General features: G+C 37.1%; 1 protein-coding gene across 1 annotated transcript in view; it reads left to right on the top strand.

Moving 5' to 3' along the window:
* Positions 1-13,034, top strand: part of PLEKHH2 (pleckstrin homology, MyTH4 and FERM domain containing H2) — a 110,193-nt gene that overhangs the window by 39,609 nt on the left and 57,550 nt on the right. Inside the window, exons 4-9 of the mRNA XM_060169484.1 lie at positions 1,618-1,767; positions 3,103-3,186; positions 3,794-3,875; positions 7,184-7,369; positions 9,088-10,037; positions 12,774-12,849. Coding sequence (XP_060025467.1) covers positions 1,618-1,767; positions 3,103-3,186; positions 3,794-3,875; positions 7,184-7,369; positions 9,088-10,037; positions 12,774-12,849 — 1,528 coding nt within the window. The remainder of the gene's footprint in view (positions 1-1,617; positions 1,768-3,102; positions 3,187-3,793; positions 3,876-7,183; positions 7,370-9,087; positions 10,038-12,773; positions 12,850-13,034) is intronic.

Genomic DNA, 13,034 nt, shown 5'->3' with positions numbered 1-13,034 from the left:
GAGTTGAATTTACATTTATACAGTGAACTCACAGATGAAACTTTGTATTCATAGTTAAAAAAACAAAACCAAACTAACCTTAACACCCTCCTTCTAGGAACCCTCATTAATCAAGTATTTTTGAGCTTTAAGTAAGTTCATTTTGATTTTTCAGAGATGTTTTATAAGACTTTTCATCTTAACTATCATCTTTAATTTCTCAAATGCCTTTACATATTTTTCTTCTTTGCCCCCTATAATCTAAAACATTACTAAGATTACATTTTACCTATTTGGAGTATATAGAATAAAAGTTTTAATATTGTATACAGTGCCCAGTACTTTATTTTCTTTCTTACTAACATTAACATCACACATATCTCTTCAAACATTTCATATGCCCAAATGTGTTTTGCAGAAGATCCAAGCAGAGCCAGTATATCTTAGATATTAAAATTGAGGCACCACAACCCCTAGCCGTACAGCGATCTATTTTATCTTGCTTTATTTTTCCCATTACCCTTATTGCCATCTGTAACAAACTGTGTGATTTTTAGTCATTACAATATTTGTGATCTCTCTTACCCACTAGAATGTAATTTCTATGCAGGTAGAGATTTGGGGGTCTGCTTTATTCACTGATGTCTTCCCAGGACCTGGTATAGACCTGGCACTTGGCAGGTGTTCATTGAATATTTGTTAAAGTATTGAATCAATAAACCCTCACGGAATGTACTCTCCTACCTATATCTTGACTGTCATACTTTTTTACTCTCTATGATTTCATCATTGGGGTTTTAAGCTTCTTTTTTGGTTTGTTTTTAATATTTATTTATTTATTTGGCTGCGGGTCTTAGTTGTGGCACGCGGGATCTTCCCTGCGGCGCTTGGGTTCTTCATTGTGGAGAGCGGGCTTCTCTCTAGTTGTGGCGTGTGGGCTCCAGAGCACGTGGGCTCAGTAGTTGCAGTGCGTGGCCTCTCTATTTGTGGCACGTGGGCTCCAGAGCGTGCGGGCTCAGTAGTTGCAGTGCGCAGCCTCAGTTGCCCCACGGCATGTGGGATCTTAGTTCCCCGACCAGGGATTGAACCAGCATCCCCTGCACCGGAAGGCAGATTCTTAACCACTGCACCACCAGGGAAGTCCCTTTAAGGTTCTTTTGTTTTACTTTTGCTTTCTGTTGTATATGTGTACCTTTTTCAGCTAAGTTCAGTTTTTTTCCCTAAGATGTGTTATTATACTAGGTCATCCAGTCTGAGTCTTATCTTACCACTCAATGTCTGTACTTGATATTCTTACTTTTTTATAAAGTATGAAAAAATGAGAGCTGGAAGCTTTCTAATTCTATGCTCACATGAAATACTTTGCATATTATCATTGATCTAGTTAACATGTGCATTTCTTTACATGATAGCAATATTATGAGAATCTTTCATGTACCCTCATGCACCTCAGGGTGCATCACTTAGCAAAATAGTCTTCAGACTTTATAATTGTTAAATACATTAAAACTTGCTGTTCAATGTTTTCCTTTTATGACGATACCTTTTAGGAATTTAATGTTAAAGTAAAATTCTGAATTTAATACTATGATAAATTAAGTACATGCATAGTTTTAATATTTTATCCTCTGAATTTAGGTACAAGTTATGGAAGAAAAATTAAAAGCAGCTAATATTCAAACCAGTGAATCAGAGACGAGGTTGTATAAAAAGTGTCAAGATCTGGAAACCCTAATACAGGAAAAAGATGACATCATTCAAAACTTGGAACTGCAACTTGAGGAGCAGGTTAGGAAGAATTTGATCATCAAAGAGTCCTAAATATGTGCATTCATTTATACATAATCGCAAAGATTAAAAAGAGAGTCAAAATTTCTAAATTTTGATCAGAAATCTTACTTGGTGACCCCCTAGGACTACATCACATTACTGGTGAAAGGTGCAAGTTAAATACATTCACTTTAAATCCGGGGTGATTCCAAGGCAGTATCTACCACTTTTTGGATGTGACAATACTCCTTAAGTTGGAAACACTTGGTTATCAGCAGGTATTTATGTCTGTAAAATGTTTCCAATAAATTTTTGCTTTAGATTGTTAGGGTGTTGGAAATGTTTATGGAAGGTTAAATTTTAAACATATGTTTGATTTGACTCTAATCCTTCTGCTTAGAAATGTGTATACTGTTTTTAAACCACTTCATTGAGATCAAGTATAGTATTTAGTTTATTTTTTTTTTAGTTTTTAGGAAAAAAATTGCACTAGGGTTATTTACTTAAAAGGTCATTTAGGGGCTTCCCTGGTGGCGCAGTGGTTGAGAGTCCGCCTGCCGATGCAGGGGACACGGGTTCGTGCCCCGGTCCAGGAAGATCCCACATGCCGCAGAGCAACTGGGCCCGTTTGCCATGGCCGCTGAGCCTGCACGTCCGGAGCCTGTGCTCCACAACAGGAGAGGCCACAACAGTGCGAGGCCCGCGTACCGCAAAAAAAAAAAAAAAAAAAAAAAGGTCATTTAGTGTCATTTAAACATGACCACTATAGAACTGTTCAATGTTTAATCATTTTTTTCACTTCTCTGGCATCAGTGTTCCTTTAGGTCAGTGGCTTTCAGCCTCCACCCACTAGGATTTATATGATAGTCACACTCTCAGTAGTTTTGTGACCATAACCAGATTTAAAGTTTGGTGGATGTGAGCTAGAGTTTCTCAATCTCTATTTTTTTCTGGACCTTCTAAAACTAGCACTTGAGGGGAAAATAAGCCATTCTCCAGAGGAGATTCTGATTCTCCTCTCCCCAACCTGGTTGAACTCTATTCCACTGTTCTAAACCTAGACTATTTCCAGAAATGGTTTATTTTGTTGATAAATTCAGTGGATTGATTTTGGTATATGATCTTTCAGAGAAAGGGAATAGCAGATGTTAAAGCTAGAAATATTTATGTATGCTTTTATTAATGTTCTGCTGGACAGCCATTCTTATTTTTTCCTATGTTTGGTAATTTAAAGGCAGACGTCTTAACTTGGAAACAGGTTTTACGTGGACTTGCCTTTTATATCTATGACTGTAACGTTTCCAGACCAGTGAGCTTCTGTTTGAACTAAACAAACTGCTAATGTTATTTCAGAAACAAATAAGGATTCAAGAAGCTAAAATAATAGAAGAGAAAGCAGCTAAGATCAAAGAATGGGTAACAGTTAAGTTGAATGAGGTATTTATTGCCATATTTGTCTTTTCTTTACCTTTTACTTCTTCTGAATAGATAAGTCATCAGAATATCTGAATGAAACAAAATTCTGATCAGTTGGTGGTGCTGCTGGCTTTTGGCAAACATGAGATAGGTAGCTTTCACTTTAATGACTAATGTAATTTTAAAATTAAAAATATTGATAGACCCATGGTAATCAGTGTTAAGTAGCCTCATTCTAATTAGTTGACTAGTTCTAATTAGTTAACTTTAAATAATTAGAGAATATATGTGCATAGCTCATAAAATTAATATATTCAGTATCTGAGAAGTAGACATTATTTAGTTTATATGGCAGATTAAATGCCAAAATAATTTGGTTTAAAATAACTTTACAGTGGAAAAGGCATAGGGGTGAAAAACATTTAAAACTTTTAGCTCTGGAAACAAATATTAAAGCCATAATTATCTAGGCTGACAATCTGTGCTGATAAATTCATCTGATATTTACTTATTTCTTTTGTATTTTGCTTGTGTTTAATGAGATATTAACATTTTCTAAATGTTTAATTTACTAGTACATTTTAGAAATGTTATCCCTGTATAAAAGAAAACCATTATGTTCTTTTAGCTGGAATTGGAGAATCAGAATCTTCGTTTGATCAACCAAAACCAAACCGAAGAGATAAGAACAATACAGTCAAAATTACAAGGTATGTGCACTTTGACTAAGATAGCCTAGTTGGATTTATTTGCTAGAATTTTACTATTGAGCGCTTGAAATATGATTTGTACAACTAAGGAACTGAATTTTATATTTTATCTAATTTGAATTCATTTAAATTTAAATAGCCACATGTCCATATTAGCACAGCTAGACAGTAGTGAATAACCCAAAGGGGGTAATTTGGATGTTTAATTTCAGGTATGTTTACTTTTTAAAAAATCAGTCTTGTTATTTTCTATTTTCATTTTGTAGCATTGTGCTCAATGGTGATTGAAATTCTTACAACCTGAATATTTTGAGCAGAATTTTATAATGTGAATAAACTCTTTGCATTTTCTAATGCTTAGGGCTATTTCCTTTCTTTTTAACTTTAAAGCCAAAGGATGGGTGGTCGAGTTAATGATAGAGATTCACTTAATATGCTATTCGTATGATAGCCACTCAAGTGCACATTTAGCTGAAGAGGAGGTAAGTCAGCAGGGTGTATGGATAGCCTGTGCTTATTAGACCCATGGCCTAATAGTGCTTTTTAAACTTTTATTTAGCAGCAGAACCCTTTTTAAACAATTTTTTTTTTTTCCTATAGAATCTCAAGGGATAAAATAGGTAAAAAACCTGTACTGGGTGATGGGTCCAGAGTTCTGTAGACTTGGTCTCACCCATGACTCTTCTTTCATTTCTTGCATCCTCTGCAACATTTCCATAAAGCCGTGGGGTTTCCTAGAATGCATTGGAAAAATACTGGCATGGCAGAAAGAACCTGGACTTTGAAGTCAACTTTAATGCCCTACAATTTAATAGCTGTGTTTATATCTCCAATTTTTTTTTTTTTACATCAGTAAAATGGTGACTGTACTAGTGTCTTACTGGTTTCATGGGGGGTTGTTGATTATAGGACATGTGAAAGCACTTTGTCTACTGCATGTTAGTACCTATTGCTGTCCTTTTGTTAAGGCAAAAAATCCTGTTTTCCCTCTCTTAATATTTCTGACATGAGATGTGTGGACGTTTTTCCTACACCAAGCAATTCTCCAATTCTCAACAGACACCGACTGGATGTCCTATAAATTTAACTCAATTCTGACTTATCTACTTGGATAGCACCAGATCCCTCACCCCCACAAAACTACCCACCAGCACCTCCGAGCAGGCACTGAACACACACACAAACACACACTTTGGACAGAGTCACAAGTACAGGGTGACATCCCTGCTTCTGTCCAACAGACTGTAAATCCAAGGTTCCCAAGATCCCTTCCTTGGGTTCAATAATTTGCTAGAGAGGCTCACAGAACTCAGTCAGACAGTTCACTTCCTAGATTACTGGTTTATTACAAAGGATGTAACTCAGGAACAGCTAGATGGAAGAGATGCATGGGGCAAGATACGGGAGAAGGGGCACAGAGCTTGCAGGTTCTCACTAAGTATACCGCCTTCCCAGCACCTCCACATGTTCACCAACTTGGAGCATCCTGAACACCATCCTTTTGAGTTTTTCTGGAGGTTTCACTATGTAGGCATGCATGATTGATGAAATAATTGGCCCTTGGTGATTAATTCAACCTCCAGCCCCTTTCTTCCTCACCTGAAGTCAGAGGTAGGAGGTGGAGGGTGAGGCTGAAATTTCCAACTCTCTTATGATTTGGTTGGTTCCTCTGGCAACCAGGCCCCATCCTGAGGCCATCTAGGGGCTTTCCAGAAATCACCTCATTAATACATACTCAGATGTGTTTAAAAGGGCTTGTTATGAAAACAAAAGACACTTCTATCGCTCTTAGGACATTCCAAGGGTTTTAGGAGCTATGTGCCAGGAGCCATGGATGAAGACCAAAATCTATTTCTTATATCACACATCACACATTTCCTCTACCTATATGATGAAAAAAATAGGTGTTCCTATAGTTGATCTGGAATTCCATGTTTATAATTAAAGTTTTAGGTCCTTGTGGTGTTCACCCTCTTTGAAATAGACTGGATGTATTAAGCCCCTTCACCAAATACTGTTTCCCTGATATTCTTAACTTACAATTCTAGTCTTCACTGGCAGCCTTTTAGTCTTGGAGACTAAGGATTATTGATCCTTGGAACCTCGGCTTTACTGGAGAAGAACAGATACAGCATATGTAGATATAATATAGTACTTTAAAAATGTATATGTATATATGTGATTACTAAAATATCATGAATTAGTTCTGTGAGCGATGGCAACATGAAAATATTAAAAGATACATCTGAAGGAATACACTATATAAAGGTATTTTTCTATACTCAATTATCAGTTGCTATTTAACTTAACCCTTTGGTGCTCTCCCAGAGTTGAGAATTTAATTTCTTTGGAAACTTTTCTTACTATCACTGGGATCTCCATGCTTTTGATCTTACAAGCAGCAATGTTACAATTCCTAGAAGATGAATTAAACCCATGATTAGGTGCTCGATTAGGTGCTCGATTAATCACTCACCTAGCTGTCTAAATTCTCAATCTAGAGACTGCCCCCTCCCCTTTTTGTTCCTTAATGAAGTGATAAAGGCTCTCCATGCTGTGGTCACCATAGACCAAGTCCCTTCATCTGCTTTCTTATGAGAAGCACACTAAAAACTAAGATAAGGGCTTCCCTGGTGGCACAGTGGTTGAGAGTCCGCCTGCCGATGCAGGGGACACAGGTTCGTGCCCCGGTCCGGGAAGATCCCACATGCCGCGGAGCGGCTAGGCCCGTGAGCCATGGCCGCTAACAGGAGAGGCCACAACAGTGAGAGGCCCGCGTATCACAAAAAATAAATAAATAAATAAAAACTAAGATAAGTAAAAGTTATTCCAGTGATCATGTGATATTTGCCCCAGTGATCGTCTAAATTTTCCTGGGTTGTCTTGGCAACCAAGACCTCAGTCCCTTTTTTCTCACTATTAGTAGCAATACCAAACGATCAAATTTTACCAGTACTTGATTGGTATTTACCAATAGTTGACATTGCAAGAAGCTATAACTTCCTAGTTGTTTATATCTGGATTTTGATTTGTTTGTTTGAGAACTAACTACTTTTAAAGGGATTAGAAATGTTTCTCTTTGCAGTTAAAAAATAGTTTGTGCATTCAGAATATATAAACAGATTTTAAACACTGGCGTGTGATGCTAGACATTGAGGGGTCATTGTTCCTATACATAAATAAAGATGAACTTCAGGCTTTTTTCTGGTTCAAGGAGTGATTTGTCCACGTTTTTATATGCTTTGGTTCTCTGTTTAACAAATTGTTATAAAAAATTCAGATCTTCCTTTTGATTAATGATCTTGCAGAAGTTCAAGGAAAGAAGTTGTCCACTGTCTCCACACCGAAGCTCACAGAAGGCCAGCGTCTGAGCAGTCTGACCTTTGGGTGCTTTTTATCCCGAGCAAGGAGTCCTCCTCAAGTTGTAAAATCTGAGGAAACGAGCAAGATATCATCTAAAGAACCTGAGTTCACTGAAGGAAAAGACATAGAAGGTATTTATGGACTAGAGGAATTTACTTTGACATTTTTTTTAAAAAGGAAAAATCATTTGCTAAGATTAATGCAAAGATAGCTTAATTTTCCTTATTTTTTTCCTGACAACTTGATGTTTTATGAGACTATTTCTAAAGAGCAAAACAGCATTTAACTCTGTGTGTCTAGTTATCTTGTGTGTTTTTTGAGACTCTCTGCCAATGATTTATAGGAAAAACTGGTTTTCCCTTCTTGATACTTTTTCCTGCAATAGGTAGCAGTAATAGTTAAAATTTTTAAATGTACAGTCATACCTACTTGTTTTAACTGAGTTTTAGAAGTATGAACTTTCTATTCATTATTTATTTAAAATATAAAAAGATTATCTGATATTCAATATGAAATTAAATGTGACACAGCAAACTTATAAAGAAAAAGAACACCAGGTGACAATTTAGTAACTGCTTTGATTTTCCCTTTATTGCCTCAAAGAGGAAAATATTTGCCAGATGTTTAAACTTTGGACCTGTGTGCAGATTTCTACCCTTCTTTTAGTCTTAAAGCCCCTCTAAATTTTGCTTAATTTTGCGGTTGCTGCTTTGCCACCACTAGTATGACTTTTCCCAAATATTTTTGAAAGACTTGAACTTGTATCTTCTCTATTTTCAGTTCCTGCTTCCTTCCTCCAAAGGAGAAAAATTATAGCCCTAAGAACTGTCTCTATGCTTGGTTTTGAAACTCTGAAAACTATATAATGTTTTTCCATTCAGAAGGCTCCTTTGGTATTTGTTTTCATGCCATTACATGGATTTTTTTTTTCTTTTTTGAGAAGTCATTTTAGTTTTTTTCCCACTTTCTAATAGTTGAGTACAGCTCGGTTCAGCTGAGGTTGCCTGTACTGCGGTTCTTGCTCATTTGCAAATTTAACAAACTGCCTGATACCAAATTGTGGAGTTTATTTGTTCAGCCTCTGTATCCTTAATTATGAAGCTCCTATCTATATTTTCATGTTTTCAAAGTTTCTTTTGTATTCTTCAATCTAAATTTTTAGTTCACTGTTTATAAAGTCAATGGTTCGTTCTATTAATTATGTTATAAACAATAATAAGCCATATCTAAAGATATTTTTAAAGACTGTTATTTTTTATTGTAGAGACATATTTTGTATTTATGATTAAACCAAAAGTAGAGTGAATAAAGCTTTTCTTTGTGTATGTTTTCCTTACGGTTTTGCATATTTCATGTAGTGAAGCTTGGGAACAAAGTTTTTTTTTTTTAAACTATAGCTTTATATTTATTATGTTTTAATTTATTTATGATAATTTTGAAGTTTAGTAGAAAGAGGGTGTCATTGTCTTTGCCTCTAAAATATAATTGATGATGTTCATTTTTTTAGTGGCTGCTTTCTTTGATAGTCAGTGTTGCCTTATTTTTCATTTTGCTTCTCGTATTATCTCGCCCTAGACTATTGTCAGTTTTATTTTTCCTTCATGTTTCTTTGTAAAAAGCAGTTTCATTTTGATATCATTCTATTGAAGTGTAAGGGCTCAGTGTTTTATAGAAAGCTTGTAGTTTTCAAACTTGGGTTTAAAAAAGGCATATGACTAAAAAAGGATAATGTAAATTAATTTGACTCATGTGGAAATTCCAGTTTGTACAATGTAGTTATATAAAGCTAAACATACAAAAAGATTGTATGATTAAAGGCAGCATACCAATATAATGTATGCTTTTCTAGAAATGGAAATACCAGAAAAGTCTGTCGATAACCAAATTCAAGAAAACAACCGAGGTCAGAGAACATTGCATCAAGTGCCTTGTGTCTCAGAGCAGAATCAGAAAACAAGGACAAGCTTTGTGACGGATGGTGGCATATCCCAGAATTCTGGGGCTCCTGGGAGTGACTGGAGTTCCGATGAGGACGACGGGGGCAAAGGAAGATCCAAGTCCAGGTATACGTCCACCCTTTCCAGCCACACATCAGAGGAGGGGGTCCAGTGTAGCAGAATGGGCAGTGAGACGTATCTGACAGCCTCTGATGACAGCAGTTCTATATTTGAAGAAGAGACTTTTGGCATAAAGAGACCAGAACACAAGAAGCTGTATTCTTGGCAACAGGAGGCACAGTGGAGTCCTCTCGGAAAGGGAAATTCTGAATCAAGTAAAAAGGAGCATGATAGTTCCTCAGACGAACTGAATAAAAAATTTCAGTCTCAGAGACTGGATTATTCATCTTCATCGAGTGAAGCCAACACCCCAAGCCCTATTCTGACCCCAGCTTTGAGTCCAAAGCATCCTAACTCACTCACTGGAAAAGGCACAGAACTAGTGCCCCCCTCAAGCCTGCCACTTCCCAAATTAAGGGTTCCTAATGTTTTCAGCTTAAGTGTAGCTCTAGCCAAAAGACACCTAAGCCAGCCACAGTTAAGTTCCGACAGGATGTTTGGTACAAACAGAAATGCTATAAGCATGATCCGGCCACTGAGACCTCAGGAAACAGATCTTGATCTAGTTGATGGCGACAGTACAGAAATTTTAGAGACTATGGACACTAGCTGTGATGATGGATTATTTTCCTACGGCTCCCTGGAGTCCCCGTGTTCAGACGACCAGGAAACCTGCAACTCAGCAAAGAAGGCGGCCTGTGGGAAACCTCCAACTCCTCCCCTGCACCGGTTTCCCTCTTGGGTAAATTATGTGTTGTGTGCAACGCACACACACTCGTTTTTGCTCAACGCTCATTTTCAGGTTTTACTCCACTTCTTCTTCTTTCTTTTCCAGTCCGGCTTTGTTCTGACAATTCCCAGTTTTTAGAATTCAATTTCCCCTTCTCTTTCCCCTGAACCAGTCGAGAAATAAGAGAAGGGTAAGACAAAGCAAGATCAAAATGTTACCTTTATTACTGATAAAACGGATTTTAGAGAATTGGTGGGCAAAGGAGCAAGTACTGCACCTAGGAAAAAGCTAGATTTATTCACCCAGGCCCAGGTAGCGCTTGACCAGCCACCACAGGCTGCCTCCAGTGAGGCCCAGCTCCTCTAAAGCTTACAGTCTAGAGAAAGAACAAATGGTTATTTCCTGCACACAGCTACTTCTCAATAGAAAGGAGAGGGGAAGGTGCCAGGCTTTGCATGTCCGGTTTCTCCTTCTAGGAATCACTGGCTAGAGATCAGGAATGTTCAATTTTTGGAGCTCCCTCCACATGGAAGGAAACATTGGGGTGGGGAAGAAGGGCTCTCTCTAACTGTATAATACTTGTGGGTAAATTCTGGATGAGGACACTTACTGGTCATCAAGTTCTGAACTTAAGTATTTACTTGATTGGCTTTAAGAGAAATTTAATTTTACTCTTCATGAACTTATAAATCTATTGCTTTAACCAAAAACATCTTCCTGTATATCTAGAATAGATTGAAATTTCTTCCATTGAAACACTGACCATTAATATAATAATTAACCCATTAATTGCGTGATTCTTCTTAGGAATCTCTAGATTAAAAAAAAATTCTTCCTATATTTGAAACAAAGTGAAATTATCTGTTTTGTAGATTGAAGTTTTCCTTCACATATTGACATAATTTAACCTTTGGCCTCCAGAGAATCATCTGGGTTGTGGGATTTTTTGGTTTTTGGAGTCATGTTCTGTTATTATTTTTTATTTAGTGACCAATGCAACTTTAAGCAAATGAAGGCAATTATGTTTTCCTAGTATAAATTCAGACCTTGAGATGTATCTGCTCTTATTTACTTTTAAAAGAACATTTCATTGCAAAGTCCATGTGAAACCGCCTGCAGTTTGTTACTAAACTCTGGATAGCATAAAAAATGGACATTATTGGCATGTGAATCTCTGGAATTCCAACTACGTTACCCTTTAGGCAGTTAGGAGTTGAAATTTTGCTTCTTTCATTATGTTGAGATTGGCAGAGATTTAGGTTAGACGTTCACTTTCATTTTATTTGGCAAACCATTTTTACTACTTTTTTGCCTTTTTCTCTTCTTGCCTTCTGAAACTATCCAGTCCTGAAAAAGTAGTACCGCTTTGCAAAAGCCTTCTAGCAAACTGGCCAAGTTTGAGGTTTTATTTCTGCTTGTTGGGTATTTTCAAGTTTCAAGTTAAAGAGATACATTCTAGTCACCTCAATTTATGAGAGTTTAAGGATTTTTAAGAGTTTACTTTAAGGCATAGCCCATTCTTATTGAACTGGAATATCATTCCAAAATACAGTAGTCACTCTAGCAGGACAGCATGTAATGATTCAGGAGCACCTCTGATGCTCAACTCCTTAGAAAAACAGGTGATACGCACTGTCCCTGGTCCCATGGCTCAGCTTGTCCTCTCCTGTCTACAGTGACTGTCTGCTTCTCTCATGACTGCTAACTACTCTCCTTCGCTCTCTCATGGCTTGTAAGTGCCTCACTTACTGCCTTATTTTTATATGTCTTTTTGTTCTGTCCACTCTGTTGTTTGTCTCTCTCTGTGTATCTCACCATCGCACTCTCGAAGCTGTGAGAGTGATTCATTCAGCCACTCTTCAATCTAAAGTGTCTCAGATGGTTAGAGATCTCCTGCCCATTGCCTCACACAGGCCCCTGTCTAGCGCAGTCCCAAAGAGGACTGCCTTAGTTGCCCCCTGTGCCCCGATCCAGATAACTGTCCAGGTTAGGTGTGTTACAAAGTTCAGGACATGGTGATCTATGCATTAGGAACAACCTAGAGTCCCTTTTCTCAGAGGGGGCAGGGCCAGTACCCATTTCAGAAATCTCTCTCAGAGAAGAAGAGAAAGCAAAATAACAACCTGCTTTTGGAACAAGATCCTATAAATTCCATTGCAGTTCTCAAATTCACTTATTATTTGACCTCAGGTATTTCTTCTACTTCATTGAAATGTACATTGAGATATGAAGGTGATAGCACTAAATGTTACTTTGTGTGTGCTTTCTGACTTCAAGTTTTGGCTTTCTCTTTTTCTTTAACCATATTCTAGAATGGTAGAATATTAAAGATAATATTTGTGTCTAGTCAATGATAATAAATGGTTTGTGGCTTCATGTTACAGCTATTCAGAGTTTTCCTTTTTTTTTTTTGACCATGTTGTGAAATGGTGGAATATTAATGGTGGTATTTATGAATAGTCAGTGATTGTGAATAAGCTTTCTCTTACTTTTTTCCTGTCTGTTCAAAAGAATTTAAAATACCAAGCAAAAATTTGGGAACAAAGATAAATAATGGAGTGACTAATGGATGGAAGAAAATTCTGCAGTGCTGTTCACAGTGGCATATTTTAGTTGGCACCGGTGACAGTTTTATAATAATTCTGTACTCTGGTGACAATTAAATGAAGCACAAATGAAAAACATGTGTATTGAAAGTAATTGTTTCTTCGCTTTAAATATCCAGCTTAAATCTCTCTTTTACATTAGGAAAGCAGAATTTATGCTGTAGCCAAATCAGGCATTCGAATGTCTGAGGCCTTCAATATGGAGAATGTTAATAAAAGTAAGTGATTTTGCATGCTGCAATGCAGGTGAACCTTGAGGACTTTATGCTAAGTGAAATAAGCAGTCACAAAGGACAAATACTGTATGAGTCCACTTATATGAGATATCTGACATAGTCAAACTGATAGAAACAGAAAGTAGAGTTGTGGTTACTAGGGGTTAGCGGGAGTAGGGGAAGGGGAG

This window comes from Lagenorhynchus albirostris, chromosome 13 (assembly GCF_949774975.1).
Source record: "Lagenorhynchus albirostris chromosome 13, mLagAlb1.1, whole genome shotgun sequence".
Classification (NCBI taxonomy): domain Eukaryota; kingdom Metazoa; phylum Chordata; class Mammalia; order Artiodactyla; family Delphinidae; genus Lagenorhynchus; species Lagenorhynchus albirostris.
This window is presented reverse-complemented; position numbering and strand designations above follow the sequence as displayed.